The sequence below is a fragment of the Aulonocara sp. 'chitande type north' Nkhata Bay genome, linkage group LG1 (assembly GCF_057382095.1).
Source record: "Aulonocara sp. 'chitande type north' Nkhata Bay isolate Kocher_YH1m ecotype deep benthic linkage group LG1, A_spYH_male_GT1.1, whole genome shotgun sequence".
Lineage (NCBI taxonomy): Eukaryota > Metazoa > Chordata > Actinopteri > Cichliformes > Cichlidae > Aulonocara > Aulonocara sp. 'chitande type north' Nkhata Bay.
Window position 1 is genome coordinate 28,851,800 of NC_141344.1, and position 24,522 is coordinate 28,876,321.

Here is a 24,522-nt window from a genome sequence, read left to right on the forward strand (position 1 = left end):
TCACTTTTTGCTTATGTGTAACTGTCAGATATGTGACAATCTTCCCAGGAGTGAATGACCCAGTAAATTCACCCCAAAGTCAGACGATGCAATAGCATCTCAGAGTCTACATGTCTTTTGTCATGTCCAGACCAGACAGTGGAGATGTCTGAACATAATGTAGAGCACAATTTTTGGTGAAAACCAAGCGCAGCAAATCACCACAGCACTGTGGTGGAGGGGTGGTGATCTGGCCTATTTTGCAGCAACAGAACCTGCACCTCACAGTCATTAAGTTTGAACTCCTCTATAAGCCAAACTATTTTAGAGTCAAATGTGAGGCTGTCTGTCTGACAGATGAAGCTGAAATTGGGCAATGATTCCAAGCAAAACAGTAAATCTACAAGAGCATGACCAAAAAAGAAAAGAATCATGGTGCTGCAATGGCCCAGTTAGAGCCCAGACCTCAACCTGATTAAAATGCTGTGGCAGGAACTTAAGAGAGCTGTGCATAATTGAAATCCTTGCTAACCGCAATGAATTGAAGAGACACACAAGTTAGTTATTGCTGTTATAGGTGGTTCTACAAGCTACTCAATCATGGGTTGTACTTTTTTTTCCACACACTGCTTCTGCATTTTGGTTCAGCAGCTACAAATAGAAAAAAAAAAAAAAAAAAAAAAAAAAAAAAAATATATATATATATATATATATATATATATATATATATATATATATATATATATATATATACCTCACTGCTTTGGTTTTGGCATACTAACCACTAACTCAAAAACTGACTTGTAAAAAAAAAACACTTTCACTTCATTCAGGAAGAGCTACACGTAGGAGTGACAGAGTACAAGTTGCAAACAACCGTACGTCTGGCTGACCTGTAACTGAGCATAGGTTAAAATTTAACATACAGTGAATTGCATGCATCACTCTGTAAATGAAAAATCAGATCAGTAAACTGATCCTTCATTTCCTTGATGGCATAACATCCATTTCACAAATGATTGGTGCACAATTCATACCATGCCTGCTGAACAATCACTAATCGATAAAGTATCACATTTACTTTTACTATTATTGGAGCAAGACCTATAAATTAAAGCTGGAGTGTGAGTACCGAATGAAAGCAACAATGACGACAAAGTATTTCATGTGTAGTGGTTTACACTAACAAGCAAAAGATCTCTGGTTCAGTTTTGCCAAATCAAACATGTGAAGTGACCCCTTGTGAATAAGGAAGCAGCTAAAAGTCACATCTGCACATCCTAAAATGAAAGACCTATGATCTAAGAGACACAGTCTCTCCAGTGCGTCCTGGGTCTGCTCCAGGGCCTCTTCTCGGTAGCAGTGCCCTCTCAGATAGACCTAGAAGGCAGCCTAGTCAGATGACCGAACCACCTCAACACAACAAATATATTACTTATAATAATAATGGATTGCATTTATATAGTGCTTTTTGAGACCCTCAAAGCGCTTTATAATTCCACTATTCAGTCACTCTCACATTTACACGCTGGTGGAGGCAAGCAACAGTCGTAGCCACAGCTGCCCTGGGGCAGACTGACAGAAGGGAGGCTGCCATATCGCGCCATCGGCCCCTCTGGCCAACACCAGTACGCAGTCGGTAAAGTGTCTTGCCCAAGGACACAACAACCGAGACTGTCTGAGCATAGGTTAAAATTGCTCGAACCGGCAACCCTCCGATTACAAGATGAACTGCCAATTCTTGAGCCATGATCGCCCTGTGTATTTGTGCAAAAATGTACCAGACCTTTTCTTTTTTTAATGAAAATAAAATTTGATTTGATTAACTTGCAGCTCCCTGGAGAAGTAGTATTTGCAGCAGTTTTGTTTGACGGGAAAGCCAACTGGAGTAATTACAATCTTTGCAAATCAGTCTTTGTACTGAGACGGTATAACCCCCCAAAAAGACATTCATTAAAGTTTCTCTTAGAGCAGTTTAGAATAATTGTTTTACAGTTCTCAGTATCAGCCTTTCTCCTGATCGCTTGGATAATATTCTAATATGCTTTATGCAACAAGTTAATGCCTCAGCAGTTCCTCTTTCACCTTGATACACAAGTAAAGGTGCATTTAATGATATGATAAAGGCAAGTAATTGAACTTCTGATAATTTTGACATGAATGGACTTGTGAAATCCTCTCTGCAAATTTGTTATCAATCAATGGATTGATAATAACATGCAGTTTACATGCGTTTCATCACTGATAGCCACACACTACTCCACTGTATCTTCACAATAGCACCTCTTAAGAGACTTTCATTTTAACCTTTGGGCTTTAAGTTGATAAGAACAACAAGGTAAAAAGACTAATGATGAAACTGCCCGTGCAGTGTGGCATCTAAATTGCAAACACTGTCTGAAATACTGAAACAGGCTGCCTATTTCTACCTGAATACAGCAAAGTAATAACAATAAGTCTAAAAAATAGCTGCTGATCCAAGAAAAGCAATACTAAAATTTACACTGCAGAGGCACGAATCCAATATGAAGAAACCATCTGAGGTTGCATCGGTGATGATAATCTCCCTCATGACATGCCTTATCCTTAGATGCGAGCCACTGCACCACTGTGACAACAAACAACATTGTTCATCTGAATGTCTACTGAATAACAATGAAACAGATGGCCAGATGCTTCACTGCTGCATTCCTTTATAGTTAATAATCAAGTACTTGCTGTTTGATCTGTTTTTTGTTTTCTGTGCAATACTGCTTTTCATTCACTACATTAATATCTCTTAAAATGACTGGCTTTTCTCCTTCGCCGTGTCAGGGCAGCTTGCATTCGGATAAGCCTTTAAGGAGAGGGGGCTAATTCGATTTGGCCACAGCCAACTGCACCAATTAAAGACACATCATCAAACTCGGCTTGAAGGATAGTGCTGTGCTGTACCAAAAATACCTTTGCAGCAGCATTTACAGCCCAGAGGCAGTCAGAGGGAGCACTCCCCCTGCCTGCTAAAGCAGGAGATCCCTGTTTGATTTTTGCTGGAGACGTTTTGTTTTTTGGAGAAAGCCCCCAAATAAGCCCCGAGAAGGAACAGTGAAGAGAGAAGAAGCAGATGAGGCAGATTGCTTGTTTATGCTGCTGCATTCATCCTGGTGCTGCTGAGGTTGGGGTGGGAGGGAATGTTGTGAATGACTGAGGCAGCAGAGCAGCTGAGTGAGACTAACAAGTGGTTGCCATGCAGCAGGAGCAAGCGCGCGTGCTTCTGGAGAGAGAGCTAGAGAAACAGAATGATAATGAGCAGCGGGCGGCAAGTAAAGGAGCATGAGGACAGGAGCTCTATCTCTCAGAATAGACATATAATAGCTAGATCCAGCCTTCCGCTTCCCTTCCTCTGTTTTAATCTCTTCACCTCTGGCTTTTTGGTTAGATGAGCAGTTAGCCTAGCACATCCAGAATGCCAGGAATGGATGAATTAATGGATATACATCTGAAGGCTTCAAGAAGGAGGAGTTGTTCGGAAGAGACAGCAGCAACAGGTCTGTAAGGATGGCACGATAATGATGGTGAGACGCCTGTTTTTTCTCCCTAAGACATCCTCACTAGAGAATCTGTCAATGCAGTCCCTCTCTCTTTTACCTTACCTCACTGCCTCGCTCTCTCTTCTCTCACTCTCTCTCACCATCCACACTTGTGCAGTGTCCTCCTCATCATTCTGCTTCCTTCCTCCTCGTCTGTCTTTCCCTGTCCTCCCTGTTCATTTTCCTATCTGTATGTATCCCCCTTCTCTTTTACCCCCTCACCGCTTCCTGTCCTCTCACTCTGGCCACCTGCTGCTTGTGTTCATGTGAAAGATTTTGGGGTTGGGGTTGGGGTATTGGGAAAGTGCAGACTTCCACTTGGGTGACCACACCAATTTTTTGATTATGTTTGGTCATTTACAGTTTCCCTCTCACCGTCTAATGGAATTGCACTGTCGCACAGGCATCTGCTTACATGCAACAGGTAGAGATTCCATTCCTGTGAGCGGAACATATATAGCGTCACATCTTCACAAGATGCGATGTAGTCATTCATTCCTCACTGCTTTGCTTATGTGTAACGGCTGGCTATGCACTGCGACACACTGTAATTCTAACCTGACTTAAAGACATGTAGTGATGCCTCGCTTTCAGTGAGTCGAGCCTGTCTCTTTCCTCGGTTCACGTATGCTCTTTGGGTTTTGGGGTTGTTGTTTTTTTTTTTTTTATTTCTTTGCAAAATTTACAGGGGGGGTGGGGGTGATCTGTAGAATGAGAGAGATCAATCTTCGAACGTTCAATAGAGGCATTTATGTAGATACAGGAAACCTTGAATGAATTTCTCTACAGTCTATGCATTAACTGTTGCACTTAAACAGACTGATTGAAATGGATCTGCTCACAAGACATGATGGCCGATAGCTGACACCATCATTTAAACTCTGTCCAGGTAACATGCAGGCTTCTAAACGCCTGACCCTATCAGAGGAGAGATGAGGCACCTAGATGTTGGTTTACCATGAGCAGCGTCCACTACAACCACTCCCTTGCTGCCATGAGCGGAAACGACATGATGGCGCACTCTCTGACTCTGGAGCAGAAGACAGCCTTTGCCTTTGTGGGGATGCTACTGGTGTTTTTGGGGCTGCTAATAGTAAGGTGTTTCAGGATCCTGCTGGACCCCTACAGCAGTATGCCCTCCTCCAACTGGGCTGATGGCATTGAGGGGCTGGAGAAAGGGACGTTTGAGTACGCCCTTACTTAACACAGGGACACACGCATCAGTAGATGTCCTGGCAAACAAGAAGTGTCCATGGAAATCCATATGCATATTCACACACACACACACACACACACACACACACACACTTGCAAACATGAACGCACACAAGCTCCGCACAACCATTGCACGCTGAAACGCCATTAAGACATTACTGTGGCATACCAAACTCCAACAGCAAAGCCACGTGTGTTGTTTAATGTGTGTGAATTGTTCAGTGTCCGTGTGCGACTACATGTTTGTTGTATGCGTGTGAGTGTGCGAGGTGGTCATATTGTCGGCCCTTCTGCCAGGGGGTGTGTATTTCAAATCATCGATTTACACAGAACTTGGCTGAAGCTCCCTTTAACCCATACCTGCGAGATGAATGAATGTCTGTAGATAGATAATAAGAGATGGATGTTCATGGATGTTCATGGATGTTCATGGAAGTGGGTGGGAGATTAGGATGCAATGGATCTTTTACGATATAGTTTGAAGACTCAGGGACAAGATTCCTCATGTGAACTTAGAATGGAAGAGAGAGAGTGTTTGAAACTCTGCACAGCTAAATTGTTCTGCACAGGAATGTATACGAGTGGATACAGGGTAATATGTCTAACTAGTGCTTTGTAGACTAATCAAATCCAATCTGTGGATGATCCAAATGGATGCTGCTGCTGCTGTGTGTGTGCACTTCGGTCCCTTTCTGTGGTGTCTTGTTCTCTGAAGTCATGCAATGAAAGGCAACACGACAAACTGTGATTTACATTATGGTGTTACTGTTTCTAAATGATGCAAAATCAACTCTCAAGAGTTTGTACTGCTGCTTTTTTTTGAATGATGGTATACTGTATCCTGCCACAATCACGTGTCAGAGTGAAAGGAACAAAAAACAACCCCAACTGTTTACTTTGATACATGTGGCAGTGTTGCTCTATGACTTGTCAAGCATTACTTCCATTGTTTAGCTTTCAAGCGAAATGAGGACGAAAAAAAATTGGAAGGACTTCCTCATTCTCAGCACTGCTAGTTTTCTGACGACAAGGAGAAACTCTCACTGCTCGCCTGCCTGCATAGGAAAAGGTCACATGGAAAACAGGTGTGGGATGTGCGTCCCGCTGCACCTGAACATCTTTTTCCTGTAGTTTCGGTCTCACCTCCAGTCTTTCTTCCAGACAGAGGAAGAGAGAACAGTCCTAAGCAGAGATTCTGTAATTCGGCCCACTGCTCAAAGTCTGGAGTGTTCCTTTGCTAATTTCTATGGTCTACGGTTTCTCCTTAGCGCTGTGACTCTGCCTTACTGTGACCTTCAATGGGTTTATGTGCCTTCATCTAGAAAACATTAGAGCACCTGTTTGTGCGTGCGTGCCCGCGTACGCGTGCGTGTGTGTGTGTGTGCTTGAGTGTCATATCATGACGACAGGCCTGTCACTTGCTCAGCTGGTGGTGGAGGTTTCTCATTGATTTTCGTTGGATCCAATGATGTAAAAATAAATAGAATTTTCTTCACTTTAAAATATTGCTTGCAAAGTCTCTGTGTTTTGTGCCTCTTGCTTCTTATGCAGGGAAATCTGTTTTACATGTGAGCACGCTACATGCTACAAAATTTCAAGCCTTTTTACATGGCCCGCTCGTAAGCTAGGAGAGCAGTTTTGCAACATTGCTGCAGCAACAGAGGGAAGGGGAGCAAGAGAGCTCCACAGGCTAATATTGGAGATTGTGAGGGACCAAGCAGCCAAAGCAAAGAGGACACAGGCAAAAAAAAGTATCTTCAAAAAGGGTTTTCTTTATTTTAACCCTCAAAAAGTCCAAAATTACCAAAATTCAAAAGCATACTTAACAGGCCCATAAAAGAGGTCAACTAAATATAACTCTACAAAAAGTAATTTCCAGAAACTTAAATAAAACAAAGTGAGACACAACTTAACTCACAAACTGACCTAATTACAAAGACATGAGGGTAGCTTTTATAATGATTTGGCCAAACCATATCACACACTATAGGGGGAAAACAAAAACACACTAATATTAACTAAGCACAGAATAACCTAACTAAACCTAAAACACCCCTGCTCCTGGTAAGCCCATGGTTGGTCCTGCTGAGCAGGCATTTTGTTCCTAGAGTCCTCAGCCACGCCCCTGTGTGGCTGATGCCATCAGAGATTTAGAAGCAGTTAGACTTTTATTTTATTTTTAAATAAAACATTTACAAATAGGTCCTCATGCAGAAAATGATGATATGCATGTGCATGTATGGTACGGTCTAAAGAGAAATGGGGGCTAATGCAACAGCAGACGCAAGCAGATCTGCAGAACCCACATGCAGTTTACAATGAAAGGCCACCCTGTTCATCCCCTCTGACACGCATCATTTGTCAGGAATGCAATCATTATTGCACCATTATCTCTGTCACCTACGTGACACCCTTATCTTAAATCTATTCTTAGCAGGAAAAGGCCCAATTTGCCCTCAAGACCACTTAAAAGAAAAATGAACCCGACATTCTAACAAAGGTTACCCAGGAAGTGTTTCGAAGCGTTTCTGCGTCGCACTGTCTTGTAATATGTCACTCTGCTGTCAGCTCGGACGGTGTCGTTTATTCGTTTAAACACTATAAATCGCTATCCCTTCATTGACTGGAATAAAACAAGGAGACAGTTCTTTGGATCTTTGGCTCCTGGGTTTGATGGAAATAGGAGCTGATGAATGATTACAAAATTATTATTGCACAGATCATGTGTTGATGGCATGGCTGAATAACGTACCTTAGCGTTGCTGATTATCGATCATTAGTTTTATAACTTGCGATCTTCAGACCTCACAGCTATGACCTTGATGTCGCAATAAGGCCAGAAGATCCAAAAAGTTACATTTTTGTTTAAACCAAAAGCAATTTAACACAATCTGCTGCTTTTAGTACAAGAGCTTTAGGAAATCATTTTAGTGAGGTGAATACTGTAGTTTAAATGCCTCATTTTAACACTGCACTGGTTATTGTCAGTGCCCTTGGGGTCAGATCTAATGCTTTATCTAAGACTATTGGGGTGATCGTGGCTCAAGAGTTAGGAGTTCGCCTTGTAATCGGAAGGTTGCCGGTTCGAGCCCCGGCTCGGACAGTCTCGGTCGTTGTGTCCTTGGGCAAGACACTTCACCTGTTGCCTACTGGTGGTGGTCAGAGGGCCCGGTGGCGCCAGTGTCCGGCAGCCTCACCTCTGTCAGTGCGCCCCAGGGTGGCTGTGGTTACAATGTAGCTTGCCATCACCAGTGTGCGAATGTGTGTGTGAATGGGTGGATGACTGGATATGTAAAGCGCTTTGGGGTCCTTAGGGACTAGTAAAGCGCTATATAAATACAGGCCATTTACCATTTATTTAATTTTAGACTCGTGACTTGAGTTACATAATTTGACAAGCCTCCCCATAATTGCATTTGCTTCTGATAAAGAACAGTGGTGCTAAAAATGGCACGTTGTATAGAAAACTCAAAATCATAAAAATATTCAAGGTGTTTATTTATCTTTTCACAGTTCACGCTGGGTTTGCTGGGTTGCTTTTGCATGTATAATCTTAATGTGGACAGGCTCGAAATAAGCGCTTTGAACAACTGTGGAAGCCTGTCTGAATGAACATATCAATGATTACCTACCTCGATATATATCATTGTTTGATAATGGTTATTAATGATTAAAAGGTTCTTTAATAATTTACTTTTAAATGATTAAAAAAAACTGATTCTTGGATACCCTTTTCTTAGTTATTTGCAAGTTAATGTTAATGCTAACACTGAAATCAATTCAAACCAGGGTGGTTTGAATTGATTTGATCAAGATAATATATATACAGAAAGTTTATTTTACCTGAATATTTATCATTATTATTAATGATAATGAAACGGTATATATTACCTGAGTTTAATATTGCAAGAAAACACTTCTATGTGTAGTAGTTATGTAAAAAAGCTGAATTTTCAGAGAAGTGCTGCTACTCTTGGATCAAAGGCTACATTACAGCCATCAAAGCCAGAAGTTGCGAGTTATTTCGCGTTTGACTTTTTCTCCTTTTCATTTTAAGGATCACGTTTGGTCTTTGCTAGATTATAGAAAAGAGAGAACATTTATCCAGCACTTAAAATTTTCTTGTCTTTTTTTTTTTTTAAATAGACCATATTTGAGTCAAGGTCACTTATTTTGTTTCTGAATGCCATAATGCAGTACAATTAGTGCAATAGATGAGTGGAGCTAAAAGGTTTGACCACTCTTTAATTTGCAGTCTATTGCTTCCTGTTTAAGATGTAATGCCGAGAATCTTGTCTGCTAATATTTTCACATTGCAGGCTTGATAGATTATGCAAAGGGGTTTTCTGCCTTTTTCAAGTGATTTGGATGTTAACGAGAGTGCAGACTCCCTTGTTCTCTGTACAAATTGGTGCATATGCACCTGCTACCACAGGCTCACAGTGTCCGCTCAACAGCTCTCTGAGGAAAGCTGTATACTGTGAATTTATTAAAGCAGATCTGGCAAAAGTCAAGCAGCCTGGATAATAAAAAAGAATCGCAGCAATTTCATGTCCCGGCTGCGGGAGAGTCAGCAAGGCCTGAGGATCACTGACTCTAATAAGAAAGCCGCAGTGTAAAATGAGACAAGGCCTGGGTCTGTTTAACCACCAAAAACACTGTAAACCTGGGAATGAACATGTGTCTCAAAGCTTAAGACTAATATCTCTATTAGTTGGATCGATTACTGCAACTCTCTTCTTTTTGGTCTTAGTCAAAAATCTATCCATAAGCTTCAAAGTGTCCAGGGCTTTCTGCTGCTCTCCCCCCGTCTTTGGAACTCCCTTCCTCCTGAGATAAGAAACCTCACTTCCCTCCCTCTTTTTAAGTCCAGACTCAAAACTCACCTGTTCACAATAGCCTAATCCACATAAACTTTTCCATCCTGCTACTTTAGTTTATTTTATTTATTTGCTCTACGTTTTAGCTTTACTATTTTGTAAATTATAACGTTTGTTGTTGTTATTGCTTGTGTACAGTGTCCTTGAGTGTTTTGAAAGGCGCTTTCTTAAATAAAATGTATTATTATTATTATTATTATTATTTATTAGGTGTACAAGGCTTTTTGAGTCTGATTAAGAAAAAAAACGAGATGGGGAGGCAAAAGGGAAGAGGAGAGATCTAGTGTGCAGATCTTTACACTCCACATGGAAATTTTTCTTCAGCATGACTCAGTCAGTATCATTCATGTGTTAAACCATAAAAACTTTGAAACACTGATTTGATAGGCAATGAACAATTGATTGTCTCCTTTCAACTTAGATATAGAAACACATGCTGGAGTATCTTTGTCAGCCCGCAATACAGCCAAGGTCAGATCTCAAGTCGTTATCCACCCTTTCACTGGGTGCATAAATCACTGTGGTGTATCAGTAATAAGGAAGTTTACCTGTTAAAAGGTCTTTTAAAGGCACTTCAGAAGTCATGTGGCTCTGGTGAAAGGCCTCCGGCATGTTCCTGTTATTCATGGTCTTATATTAACTCCCATTTTCCCCATTAATATGGCCATTTCTTCTGAGCTCGCCAATTCACTAACATTCCCCCATAACAATTTGCAGCAAAGAGAATCATTAGAGACATTTATTTAATCCGCTATATAACTCTGGGCCCAGTATACTAGTCACACGTAGATTCTCCTGTTATCACACCGTTCCTCAGGATTATATCTTATTGCAAACATATGTTATGAAATGTATATTTTTCTATTGGCCTACATTAGCCTTATCTTTTTCAGACTCTTTACAATATACACATCATAATGGGTCTGAAACCTGTTTAGTGAGAACTTCCATGTGGATGTTTCCAAATGATTCATCCATAGGTCTGAGGAAATACTATACTTAAACTGCAACCACAGAACAACATATGCTGTTACCCTACTCTTCACACAATAATATTAGTAATCAATTCTCCAGCACTCAGGCAATGAGCACCTTTATCTCTCGTTTGGTGTTTATGACTTGGTTAATAGTTAAGCAATGTCTTTGTGTCCCTTACGATGGAGCAAGGACATATCTGACACCCCTTGTTCGGATTTCTGAGGGTTGATCCAGTAAGTTAGCCAATAGCTGACAGCCAGTGTATGACCCTGGGATACATGGTATAAAGGTAAGCCATCTGAAAGAAACCCAGCTCATTTGCAAGGAGCTGAGAGTATCAGAAGAGTTCTCTGCAAGTCTGAACATAGATCATAGCCTAGTCATCAGTAAACAAGGACAACCACACCAAGTTGATCCAGCTCTCTGCGCTTTTGAAACTTTTGGATGTCTGAAGACTAGACTGTTCTTTCATCCTTGACGGTTTAAATCTGAGAGTCTCCCTCAGCATTCTTGATGGAGAGATTCAATTCTAACAAGGGGGGGCACATCAACTCTGCCTATGATTCCAACCTGGATGAACCTCCAGTTTATGAGGAGACCAACGATGACCACAGGACAGTGCGACCCTCCGTGATCAGCGCCTTCGGTCATGACACTCTGGACCGCGTGCCCCACATTGACTTCTACCGCAATGCAGGCAGCATGAGTGGCCACAGAGCTGTGCGACCGTCCCTGCAGGAGCTCCATGATGTGTTTCAGAAGGTGAGTGAATGTAGATGTGTGAGATGTATAAGATCTCTCTGTTTTTCCTCTATGGTCGGCACCCAATCTCCTCCTCTGTTAAGCCTGTTTTGTCCACAACCTGCCATTCTGCAGAAAATAGCTTGCACCCATTTTTCTCCAAATTCAAATCAGTGACGTTTTAACTGCAGGGTTTTTTTCCCTCCTCTGCTGCACACTTCATTAGAAAGTGAAGTGATATATTTTACAGATGTTTATTCTTTCAAACATCCGTGCAGTAGCCACAGTCCAATTATTAGGGCCTTATCTTAAAACTTGTGAAACTAAAAAGGACAACAAAAGTTATTCTTACAACTGAATGACAACCAGCACTCTTGACACACTTAAGTTTTATTGTTTTTTTAATTATTATAAGGCTACATTGTCTAAGAAATGGGTAAGATTATTTAGGTTTATTGGCTGAATTAGGTTTGCAACCCTGGATGGTTTAAAAAAAAAGATATTTTAGTACCCTTGCCAGCAAAAAATGAAAAAACACAACCACCTATTTATTGCCATGAGAAAACAAAAACCACAACTTTTTATAATGCCGCCCCTTTTCTTGCAGCGGATTATGCATATAAACACCAAAAATGCCATCTAGTTACTGTGAAAATGTATGTTTCCTTCTGTGTTTTCATTCTTCCTCCAGAACGGGGTGATCTCTGTCCCAGACACATTGGAGGACGATGGCGAGAGGAGCAGTGGAACCCCCTCTGACGATTTAGAGTCTGCTGCTCCCACTGACGATATGAATGGCATGGTAAAGTTTGGCTGGATAAGAGGAGTCCTGGTAAGTTATTTTAGGTCATGGTAAGCTTCTTTTTTTATTTAACCATGGTCACTCAACCAAAGATGAAGCTCTGTGGGTCTCGATAACACAACGAGGCCCAGTGGCGCTTTCGAGACCAGAATCTGGGAATGATTTGCATTTGCTCAGGACATGATTTTGATCTTGCTTTTGTGTTTCAAGGGCACAAAGGTCAGAAAAGGCCCCCAACATATTTTTTATTGGATTTTTTGTAATTAAAAGCCAAATTATGCTCAGTGACATTTACTCCATAAATTGAAATAACATTAAATCATGAAACACAGTGAGAAAAATAGACTTACACTGCTCTCTTCCACAGGTGAGATGCATGCTCAACATCTGGGGTGTCATGTTGTTCATCCGTCTGTCCTGGGTTTTTGGTCAAGCAGGCTGGGGTGAGTGTGGCAACGATACACACATACGCACACATAAATAGCCACTAAGCCCACAGTAATGTTTTTTTTGTGTGTGTGAGCACTTTTGCTGAAAATGAGTCCGCCTGTAACTCCAGCCCTTATCAAACAGTGAACGCAATAAAAAAATAATCTATTTACCTGGTGAAAATGTATAATCTGGGGCAAAAACAGACCGATCCCAGAGGTCTGTGTTGTCAAGGCCAGTGCCGATGCTGTTCCATGTAATTGCAGGGATTGGAGATAATTAAAGGATAATTAATGAGCTCCCTTAATGATCTATACCTGCTCAAGGTCTGTTGGGAGAGGTAGATAGTGGTGTTTGTGTGTGTGGATGAGAGAGAAAGTGAGAGAAATAAAAATAGGAGTGGGGCTTTGAGTATGACTTCATTAATTTGTTCATTGCTTCAGAACCTATAGATCAGCTGGGTAACCCATGGGGTTCCCATGAGACGTTAAAGTTTAGCACTTTTAAAGCTAACTGTGGGGAGGAAGCTTTCATGTCACACACAGAGTGTTTTACACCTAACTAAGCAGTGCTGTAGCTGGACTTTACAAAAGTGATTATTTGCATATTTGCATTTCAGGTCTGGGAATTGTGATCATCGCGCTCAGCTGTGTGGTCACCACCATCACTGGCATTTCCATGTCCGCTATTTGTACTAATGGTGTGGTGAGAGGAGGTAAGGCAGCGAAATTTCAAGATAAAGATAAAGGCACAAAGTTCCAAACAACACCTGAATATGAGCTCCTGAAGCACTTTTTATTTGTGTTTTTTTTTTAAGCTGTATTTAACTTATCCTGACATTAAATCAACCAGTCACTGAATTTTCTATTAATCATTCCCTACTGTATGTGTCTGTGTGCGTTACATTGCCATTTCAGGAGGTGCCTACTACATGATATCTCGCAGTTTGGGACCAGAGTTCGGTGGTTCGATTGGTCTTATTTTTGCATTTGCCAATGCAGTGGGCGTATCCATGTATGTGGTGGGATTTGCTGAGACAGTGGTCGACTTGCTCAAGGTGAGACATGTTATATTGATTAGGCTGTTGTAGAAGGATATATATATATATATATATATATATATATATATATATATATATATATATATATATATATATATATATATATATATATATATATCTATATATATATATATATATATAGATATATATATATATAGATATATATATAGATATATATAGATATATATAGATATATATATATAGATATATAGATATATAGATATAGATATATTGTTTTTTGGGGGGTTTTTTTGTCATACACAGGAGAACTCTGCTATCATGGTGGATGAAATGAACGACATCAGGATCATTGGCTGTATTACTATTGTGCTGCTCTTGGGTATATCAGTTGCTGGGATGGAATGGGAGGCAAAGGTTAGAGCAAAAAACGGTGCTGTTTGTTCACCAGTCTCGTTTACTTGTACAAAAGCTTAAACTGTTTGCATTTGTTTCTCACCACAGGCGCAAATTATTCTTCTGGTTATCCTGCTGGTGGCCATAGTGAATGTTTTTGTAGGAACAGTCATTCCTGCAACCAACGAAAAGAAAGCCCAGGGGTTTTTCAATTACAGATGTGAGACATCCGCTCCAAACCGATACACATTTTTCATTACAAATAATCCCACTCACTCACAAAGTGCTGCTAACCCCTGCCGTTTCTCCTCACTCTCTCTTTTCACAGCCAAAATCTTCTTAGAGAATTTTACTCCAGCATTTAGGGACGGTGAGACATTTTTTTCAGTATTTGCCATCTTTTTCCCCGCGGCAACTGGGATCCTGGCTGGAGCTAACATCTCTGGAGACTTGCGGGTAACTTTTTCATACAGAGAAGAGTAATACATGGGGGTCATTAACTGCTACGTAACATAGGCTTGAATAAAGAGTTTTTATTTTTTTAATTCAAACTTATTTGTTTTACATAAATACATTTCTTTAAAGTCATTGTATTTAACTGTCAAGCACAGATCTGCATAATTTAACACAAATCTTTATTATTTCACAGGATGCCCAAGCTGCACTACCCAAAGGTACCTTGTTAGCCATCCTGATCACTGGTCTCACCTATCTGGCTATGGCTCTTTGTGTCGGTAAGTGACATGTTTGATTAAATGCAGCTCCAGTGAAATAAAATCTTCACTGGAATGAGTAAAACTGTGTATAGCATTACCTTGGGCAGATACAGTTTTACCAGGATCATACAATCAGTATCACTTATGTCCCTGAATATAAATGTGTCCTGAAAGCACAAATTTTATCTAAAAAATGCTAATTAATCCATCTGCTCTTTTCTTCGACTGGTCAGCTGCTACTGTTGTCCGTGATGCCACAGGCAACTCATCCAGCATCATAAATCACACAACACCAGTAATTTGCAACGGTTCAACAGCGGTTGCTTGTGAACTCGGCTACGATTTTTCTTCCTGTGAAGTAGAGAAATGCAAGTTTGGCTTGATGAATAACTTCCAGGTACACAACTTTCTAAATAAAGAAACTTTTAAGAAGAATTCAATTTCGTCATCTGTAATGCTCTCATCTTCTCATCACCTCTGATTCAGGTCATGACCTTGGTGTCTGGGTTTGGTCCTCTCATTATTGCTGGAACATTTTCAGCCACCCTGTCATCAGCCCTGGCTTCCCTTGTCAGTGCGCCTAAAGTCTTCCAGGTCAGTAGATCGCCACTGTTTTTTTTAATGTACTACAATAAAATGCAAAGTCATAGAGAAGCAAACCTGTTGCTCTTAACCTCTGAAAATATTTTCCTTCACATCATTTCTTTTCTCCTCAGGCACTGTGTAAAGACAACATCTACAGGGCCCTGCACTTCTTTGCCAAAGGACACGGCAAAAACAACGAGCCAATCCGTGGTTATGTCCTCACATTCATCATTTCTGTTGCTTTCATTCTCATCGGTGAGCTCGCTGCTGCTGTACCATACCACCCAAACAACCTTAAACCAACATTTCATGCTTTGTCTCAAACCACATAGCTAACAAAGTCTTCCAGTTTGAATGAATCAGAAAACACGTTCACACATCAACAGATCACTGACATAAACTAAACAAGCCAAACAACGAAAGGAAGATTTCATCTGACAAGTGGCGTCCATGCAAAGTGATACAGTTAAAACTCCTTCTTAGCAATCTGCTTATTGTGTATATTCACAAACCTGTTTCAGATACATATTGGTTCATGTTTAAGTTTGATATTCCCGCTCTGTGAAAGAATTTAAAGTGACAGAGATTTTCTGTCTGTGCAGGTGACCTCAACACAATCGCTCCTATCATCTCAAACTTCTTCCTTGCATCTTATGCCCTCATCAATTTCTCCTGCTTCCATGCATCTTATGCCAAATCTCCAGGTGGGTGTCTAAAAAGTAGCTTATAAAGGAAAAATTATGTTAGTAAAATCAGGTAGTTCTGCTTGTCCCTATCCTCATTTACCATTTTTTGTTGCTGTTAGTGTTTTAATCCATTACTTTGTATAAGTGACTTCAAATATTTAGGAAATAAAGCACTACCTGACAAACCGAGCTGTTTCAGCAGTGGATTATGTTTAATGGAGTTTGTTATATATAGTCTGTTTTCCATCACTTTTCTCACATTGCTCTTTGTTTTAATGCAGGTTGGAGACCGGCATATAAATACTATAACATGTGGCTGTCCCTGATGGGAGCATTGCTCTGTTGCGTTGTTATGTTTGTTATCAACTGGTGGGCTGCTCTGCTCACATATGGCATTGAATTCCTCCTCTACATATATGTCACAGTGAAGAAGCCCGGTGAGCTTATTTGATTGCTTGGAAGGATTTTTGCTGTGCAACAGGAGAAGTAGAGCTAACCTGTCCGGACTGATTTTATCTTCAGATGTGAACTGGGGTTCGTCCACGCAAGCGGTGACGTTTGTGAGTGCAGTCAGCAATGCTCTATCTCTGTCAGGCGTGGAGGATCACGTCAAGAACTTCAGGTAAAATCCTGCACTCAATTCCTGCAAGCACATATGAGAAACATTATTATCATAATAGTTTCAAAGATAATTTACGTTAGGTAAAACTTTTCAATCAAGGGGATTTTCAGAAACCTAAAAAAAAAAGGAGATAATGTTCTTATTTCCCGTCTTCAGGCCTCAGATGTTAGTTCTGACGGGTTCGACACGAAGCAGGCCGGCTCTCCTTGATCTGGCTCACTCCTTCTCTAAGAACTATGGACTATGCATCACCTGCGAAGTGTTTGTGGTATGTAATATTGCAATCTCAGACAGTCTTAAAATCTTGATTTAAAAAATCAACCTCACATTTATATTAAGATTTGCAAAATCAAGCAAATGTAATTCATCAGAGTGCAGACTTAGCATGCAGTGGATGTTCAAAAGAATGTGAAGTAGGAATGAGGGAAATGCCAACTGTCTGACACTAAAGTTTAGGGTCAGGTGCACTTTCTGAATATAAAAAAAGATGGACCGCTTTTCCCTTTCACAAAAACGCTTACATTCAGCCGTATGGTGTGATCTCCTCAGGGCCCCAGATCAGAGACCGTTGACGAGATGAACAATGCAATGGAGAAGAACCAGTTGTTGCTTAAGAAGAAAAAACGTAAGGCATTTTACGCTGCCGTGGCCTGTGACAACTTCAGAGAAGGGGCTGAGAGTCTGCTGCAGGTCAGTATGGTCATAATTTATGTAAGAGGTAAATAAAAAAATCTAGTTAACCCACAATAATCCAGCGTATTAATGTGTAACGTGAGTTTTGATGAGAATATGATAGCAGATTCACAGAAGCAGGTTTTATTGACCCATGTCTTCCAAACAACACCCTACATCTGTTGATCTAGAGCTGTCTTAAAAATCTGGCCAGGACATATGTGCAGTAGAAAAGTTCGGAGCGGAAAAACAGTGGTATGGCTCAGACTATTGCACCGTCGAGATAAGGCCTCTTATGATTGTCCGGATAGCTTACTTCAAACAACACGGCAGATTAAAAGCTATAACTGATTAACACTGCATTTGGATGAGCTCCGGCAAAGATAAAGTGAGGTCTGCTGAGTGATCTGACAGTAAAACAGCCTTACAGTCTATTTCGCTTGGAAACTTTTAAGCTTTCTAGAAATCATTCCCCCCTCCCTCTCTTAATCAAGGTTTTACACTCGGTTTTATAACCCCAGGGTAACATGGTGTCTGTATTGCTTCACTTAACAGCTCATTGTGATTTGGGATTTTATATCTTCCTCATAGGCTTCTGGTCTTGGCCGTATGAAGCCTAACACATTAATGATAGGCTTCAAGAAAAACTGGAGGACTGCCGGGGCAGAAGCAGTTCAGAGTTACGTGGGAATACTTCAGTAAGTGCCGAATAAACACACACACATACATTTTTATAACAATAACACACTCAGTAATGAGAAGCACATTGAGAGTTATCATTTCATTTATTTTGTTTTCTCTGTGCTTTTTAAATGTACTTTATGAAGTTTGCAGTGCAGTAAAAAACCAGTGCAAAGTGTAGGCTTCTTTTATTTGATCATTTGAAATCTATTTTAATATGTCATTATAATACATGTGTAGCATTTATTTCACAGTAAATTCCATTTAAATCTTTAGGAACATACAAATAAACATTGTGGATGTATTCACATTGTTATGTACTTAAACATTTATAACCTGCTCCTATAATGTACATTACAAAGCCATAATAATGTGATATTTCAAATGCCCATATATCCTTCCCCATATGCTTACACATTGTTAATGCAAATGGCAATTAGAAACTTAGCATTTAATAACTCTATATAGCATTATTCTCACTTTGACCTTCAGATCAATCTAATGACCTTAAAGGGGAGGTCATAGGTCAAATGTGACATATTTTAAATTATGCATTTCACACACACCAACTGTACACAACAAATGTAAGTGTCATAGTTTCTGGGTTATAAGGGTTTTTGTCAATTTTCAGCGAATTAATCATGAAGTTGACCTTGAAGTTCTTAGTGGATGTAAGCCAGAATTTTTATTTTTTCATAAGAATTCATTCAAAAGTTTTTGAGCTATTGTATTTGTATATGACACACATGTACACCACAGACTACCGAAAGCACAACCTCCGTAATTAAGCATAAAGGTAATTAAGCATAAACAGGAGATCTGTGTTTGAACTAGCATCCTTATTCTCTTGTTGACAGCGATGCATTTGACTTTGAATACGGGACCGCAATGCTGAGGGTGAACCAGGGACTGGATGTGTCTCACATTGTCGAGGCAGAAGGTCTGTATGATATTGTCGTTAGGCTTTAAATTATTTAACCCGCAAGAGCTCCAGCATCAACATACCCATGGTAGAGAAAACAAACCACCAAGAAATTAAGAAAAACTGTTGTAAGAAACTGCTGTACATCTGTCACAACAACTCACAATAACCCTTTGTAATAATAAAAACACTGATAAACTGAGATACTTTGTTCTGTAGATTAGAAGCTTTTAATAAAGGTTTACAACGGTCAGGTAGTTCACAGATAAGATATTTAAAAAAATGCCATTTATAGCTGTGTCTCTGCAGATTTGTTTTCCAATAAGAAAAGGGATCCTACCTTGTGTAACACATATTCACAGTCATGTTTCCCATTCTGTTTTTCAGAGGAGATGCTAAGGGCAGCAAAGGAGCAAGAGGCTCTGGAGAATGAGATGATGCCAAATGGAGGGAAGGGAAAAGGACTATTCAGGAAATCCAGGAAGTCATCTCAGCAAGTGCTCACGACCAGAGGTACCCATCTTACGACTGTCTCTAACTCCTATTTAACCCTCTCAAGCCAGACGTTGCCGATTTGCAACAGTTAAAAACTAACAACCTGATTACCCCACATACATATCTTATGAGTTTTTTTTACTCAGAAGTACCACTGCCGGACTTGGTTGTGCATTAGCAACAAAAAAACTTAATTTGAGCCTGAGATGGTTAACCCTTTCATGCACGAATTATGACAGCCTCACATTTACATTCATCTTTAGGTATGAAAAATAAAAATACTTAATGAAAAAATCCAGATTGAGATTGTCATAATTCATGCATAACAGGGTTAAATAACAATAATTACAATGAAACACGTCATATATCTCCAGTAACGTTAAATGACCAGTGGGTGGCGGGGGATGGAGTGACACATTAGTGTCTAATGTAGTGGTTTATGTGCAAGTAAACCATCAACACTGACACAAATACAAGAAAACAGCCTCTGAATAGCTGTCTACTGTAACGACCACTATGCCTGAAAGGGTTAAAGAAAAAGTTGCATCAAAAGATGAATGTGATCTCTTAATATGTGGAAGCACGTTTCTCTTTTTCAGTCTCCTCCACACACAGACTCAAATAGCGTACATTTAATAAATGAAACCAATGACTCTCTTTTTTTTTTTTCCTTTAACCCAGACTCTGCTGTCTGGGTTAAAGGAACATTCTTAAAAGATGCTCTTCAAAGTGGACGAAAAGGAGTGTATTATTGGATTACAGCCTCAGGGGCCTCTTTAGTGGGAATGGCGGATTCAATTATGTCTCAATGTGAGCACCCCCCCCCCCCCCCCCCCCCCCAAAAAAAAAAAAAAAAAAAAGAGAGTCATTGGTTTCATTTATTAAATGTACGCTATTTGAGTCTGTGTGTGGAGGAGACTGAAAAAGAGAAACGTGCTTCCACATATTAAGAGATCACATTCATCTTTTGATGCAACTTTTTCTTTAACCCTTTCAGGCATAGTGGTCGTTACAGTAGACAGCTATTCAGAGGCTGTTTTCTTGTATTTGTGTCAGTGTTGATGGTTTACTGCTTGCAGCCTGTAGCTCAATCTTTCTCTGTTTCACACGCACACACCAACACACACTCATCCCTGAGCTGCATCTTGGCAAGACAGCGAGACAAGGCAGTCATTAGTATACAAAATGCACCCTACTCATTGGAGCATTAAACTTGAGAGACGGCCATTTCTGGTGATGTAGAGTCATCTCTTAATGTTGGTTTGTGATAGTTTTCATATCCGACTTTACAGTGAATTATATTCCCTCCTGCTGTTGCTCTCATATCTTTCTCCCTTTCTTTCTCTCTCCCAGTGTCGGTGTGTGGCTCTCCACCGCCACAGGTTGCCAAAATGAATGAGAAGCTGGTGGAAGCCAGTCTTCAGTTCAAGAAGAAACAGCCCAAAGGCACCATTGATGTGTGGTGGCTGTTTGATGACGGAGGTAATTCTTGGATCATTTTTATGAACACTGCCTGAAGTTCGTAACAGATCCAAATCCATAACATTCTCCTCGATATCACTGGAGACAAAAATATATGAAACAAGCCAAATCTTTAAAAAATAGTAGTCTCTGAAAGACGCAACACGGACCAATAAATAAAAAATGTGCTTCTCTTCTCTCAGGTCTTACACTGCTCCTCCCCTACATCCTCACTACCAGGAAGAAGTGGAAAGACTGCAAAATGAGGATCTTCATGGCAGGACAGCCTGGACGCAGTGATCTGGATAAGGAGGAGTGAGTAAACTAATTAATATTTCAATATCAATTACAGTTTAATATGTGGAAGTTAGACTGGATACATTAATTGGCAAGATATGAAAATTCATGTGCTGCTAACGTTACTGGAATGCTATTTAGCATTAACACCAAAATGAGGAAGTACATGTATAGGACAGCTAATCAGTGCGGGGTGATTTGACTTGCAGGATGAAGGGCTTGCTGAAGAAGTTTAGAATCAACTGCAGTGACATTAATGTCTTTGATGACCTACATATCAAGCCCAGGTCTGAAAGGTAACTGCCATTTCTTTTCACATGCACAAGTAACAGCGAACCAGATGCTGAAGTAGTAATAGTAAAATTGAATCACATTGTAATATCAGCATGCTACAAGTTTAGGGGAGAAAAAGAACATTTATAGAGAAAGCTCATGTTCTTATTTGCATTTCTCCAGCTTGAAGGAGTTACAGGAGATGATTGAGCCTTTCCGTCTGCATGAAGGGTCCAAAGACGCTGATCAGATTAGAGCCTTGCAGAAAGAGCAGCCCTGGAAGGTCACTGACAAAGAGCTAAGCGAGTTTGAGGAGAAGGTAAAAAGCACTGACACTAAGTAATAACCTTACACAGGCTACAGTGAAGATATCATGTATTATCTTCATATCAATATAAACAAAATAAAAAATTTATTGTTAAAAAAAAAAAACTGTCGCTTGGTTACAGACACACCTCCAGGTACGACTGAATGAGCTCCTCAAGGAACACTCCAGATCAGCCAATTTAATCATTGTGTAAGTATATATTGTCTGAATAACACTACCAAGCTTAATCCAGTGTTGAAAGAACAATGTCTAACATATTTGTTTACACTGTTGACCCCCTGTAGGAGCATGCCCATAGCTCGTAAAGAAACGATCTCTGATTTCCTCTACATGGCCTGGCTGGACATCCTGACAAAGGACCTTCCACCCACCCTGCTCATTAGAGGCAACCACAAGAGCGTGCTAACTTTCTACTCTTGAGCACTTTCCATGCCAACAATCCGAGTGTGATATAGCTAGAAAGGAAAAGGAATGGTGTTGCCATAATGACAAGCCATGTTTAAATAAAATGTACAAGAATATTTAGTCTTCCAGGCCAGCAGAAAAGTGTAACACAATCAAGCATTTGTGGATAACTCCAGCATATAAGCATATATATAGAGAGGTATATATAGATATATATATATATATATGCCCGCTAAGAAAGGACACACACACAAGTCTGTATTTCCGAAATTGAATTTGCAAATGTGAAATGTGTCCAAATATGAATGTAGCTGCTTAGAAAAACACATAGTCAAATCAATTCAAATCAGTTCATAAACAAAGGCAGAGACACAACCACGGCTGTGCAATGGTCAGACTGTAAAATAATTGTATATAGTAGATGTGTGTATTCTAGAAATGATCAACATCTTGTTATTGGCAACTTTATTATCAGTTCTTTTTTAAACACTTGTTATATTCACTGTGTAAAATACACTGCTGCCATTATACAGATGTTTACCTTTCACGTGACATTTTTTCAATATTTTTCATGTTACTTTCATAGTACACTTTTTAAGGGCAATGGAATAAGGTAGAACATTATAAATCAGATTATTCTGTAAATTTTACCCTTCCTATTTTAGTCTATCTATTTAAGCACATAATGTTAATCAGCTGAAATAAAGATTAAAAACATTTGTGATGTCTCCTTATGTGAATATATTATATATATTTATATCGTCAGATGTTCTTTGTCCAGAGAAATGTGTCAGTGGAGGGGGAAATGGGGTATATACTGCAGTACATAAATTAGATGTCTATTATTTTAAATGTATAGTATCTTACTTGGTACCTTACAGACATCATTTGGGTATTTTCTCATTTTATGATGATTATTCTATACAGTTTGGCACACTGGGAATAAAAAGTATGCACACTTTGAAAGTAGTCAGCAGAACCTAAGGTTTAACAATAATGATGTTTACCCTTCATCAGACATATTTATTCATTGCAAACCATAAAAGATCTTTTGAGTTAAAAGTAAAGCTGCACATGCCACCTACATATCAGCCAAATCAAGATCAGCCTTCCCTATCAGCAAATAAGACGACCTTTACCATTGGCAGTAGCCATAATCTGCTGTGTCACATCAACAATACAGAGTTCAAACATAATTTAGCGCACTTTAAAACTATTATTTTAATTGCTGTAGTTAAAATTTTGCAGTTTAAAGAAACAAGAAAAAAAACACACCTATACAGGCATAACTGGTCAGTATTGGGCCACAACTCCCTGATTATATTATGTGTCTATGAATATATTACACTGAATGTGAATCCCCTTTTAACCACTTTTAACCCACAGAAAGAGCTAAAATTTGTGATCCAACACAAACTTTTCAACTGATGGTGATATTCACCATCAGTTGAATTGTACCATATCACCCTATTAGAGCACTTCGCTCTCGCTCTGCAGGCCTACTTGTTGTTCCTAGAGTATTTAAAAGTAGAATGGGAGGGAGAGCCTTCAGTTTTCAGGCCCCTCTTCTGTGGAACCAGCTTCCAGTTTGGATTCAGGAGACAGACACTATCTCTACTTTCAAGATTAGGCTTAAAACTTTCCTTTTTGCTAAAGCATATAGTTAGGGCTGGACCAGGTGACCCTGAATCCTCCCTTAGTTATGCTGCAATAGACGTAGGCTGCCGGGGGATTCCCATGATGCATTGAGTTTTTCCTTTCCAGTCACCTTTCTCACTCACTATGTGTTAATCGACCTCTCTGCATTGAATCATATCTGTTATTAACCTCTGCCTCTCTTCCACAGCATGTCTTTTATCCTGTCTTCCTTCTCTCACCCCAACCGGTCGCAGCGGATGGCCGCCCCTCCCTGAGCCTGGTTCTGCCGGAGGTTTCTTCCTGTTAAAAGGGAGTTTTTCCTTCCCACTGTCGCCAAAGTGCTTGCTCATAGGGGGTCATATGATTGTTGGGTTTTTCTCTGTATCTATGAAGCGCCTTGAGGCGACTTATGTTGTGATTTGGCGCTATATAAATAAAATTGAATTGAATTCAAAGGAGAAAATCTTAAACTTCAACTCTGTTCTCAGATAAAGGGATATAGATACTCTGAGTATGATCTTTGAACATCGGCTGTTTTTTCAGTCATTTTCAGGCCAGTCCTTGTACCTGACCATGTTTTTGTTTCTTTGTTTAAGTTGTTTAACAGTGATCTAGGAATCATTCAAGCATAAAAAAAGACTGTAACAGACAACTTAATTCCTAAAAAGCTGATCCAGAATATGAGAGATGCATCTGGCCTTTCAGTTGTGACCAGGGAGACTAGATGGAGGTAT

At 39.9% G+C, this 24,522-nt stretch overlaps 2 protein-coding genes across 2 annotated transcripts; both read left to right on the plus strand.

The window, feature by feature from the left end:
* Nucleotides 1-3,176: 3,176 nt before the first annotated feature.
* On the plus strand, nucleotides 3,177-8,603 carry ctxn2 (cortexin 2). Its single transcript, XM_086291949.1, has 2 exons — nucleotides 3,177-3,533; nucleotides 4,438-8,603. The coding sequence occupies exon 2, from the start codon at nucleotides 4,507-4,509 to the stop codon at nucleotides 4,750-4,752; it is 246 nt and encodes an 81-aa protein (XP_086148075.1). The 5' UTR covers nucleotides 3,177-3,533; nucleotides 4,438-4,506; the 3' UTR covers nucleotides 4,753-8,603.
* A 7-nt stretch (nucleotides 8,604-8,610) lies between these two features.
* On the plus strand, nucleotides 8,611-22,967 carry slc12a1 (solute carrier family 12 member 1). Its single transcript, XM_086291937.1, has 26 exons — nucleotides 8,611-11,383; nucleotides 12,054-12,194; nucleotides 12,532-12,607; nucleotides 13,213-13,308; nucleotides 13,511-13,650; nucleotides 13,918-14,028; nucleotides 14,116-14,227; nucleotides 14,336-14,463; nucleotides 14,657-14,741; nucleotides 14,957-15,120; nucleotides 15,210-15,317; nucleotides 15,440-15,563; nucleotides 15,911-16,012; nucleotides 16,276-16,431; nucleotides 16,517-16,616; nucleotides 16,773-16,884; nucleotides 17,166-17,306; nucleotides 17,880-17,986; nucleotides 18,827-18,909; nucleotides 19,279-19,404; nucleotides 20,740-20,868; nucleotides 21,051-21,162; nucleotides 21,354-21,440; nucleotides 21,601-21,736; nucleotides 21,867-21,934; nucleotides 22,030-22,967. The coding sequence occupies exons 1-26, from the start codon at nucleotides 11,135-11,137 to the stop codon at nucleotides 22,163-22,165; spliced, it is 3,129 nt and encodes a 1,042-aa protein (XP_086148063.1). The 5' UTR covers nucleotides 8,611-11,134; the 3' UTR covers nucleotides 22,166-22,967.
* Nucleotides 22,968-24,522: the final 1,555 nt, after the last annotated feature.

Bases quoted from the DNA above. Each gene is read 5' to 3' on its own strand.
- ctxn2 (XM_086291949.1), top strand. From the start codon at position 4,507: ATGAGCAGCGTCCACTACAACCACTCCCTTGCTGCCATGAGCGGAAAC.
- slc12a1 (XM_086291937.1), top strand. From the start codon at position 11,135: ATGGAGAGATTCAATTCTAACAAGGGGGGGCACATCAACTCTGCCTAT. The intron at 14,464-14,656 runs GTAACTTTTTCA...ATTATTTCACAG, and splicing joins ACATCTCTGGAGACTTGCGG to GATGCCCAAGCTGCACTACC. The intron at 16,013-16,275 runs GTGGGTGTCTAA...GTTTTAATGCAG, and splicing joins ATCTTATGCCAAATCTCCAG to GTTGGAGACCGGCATATAAA.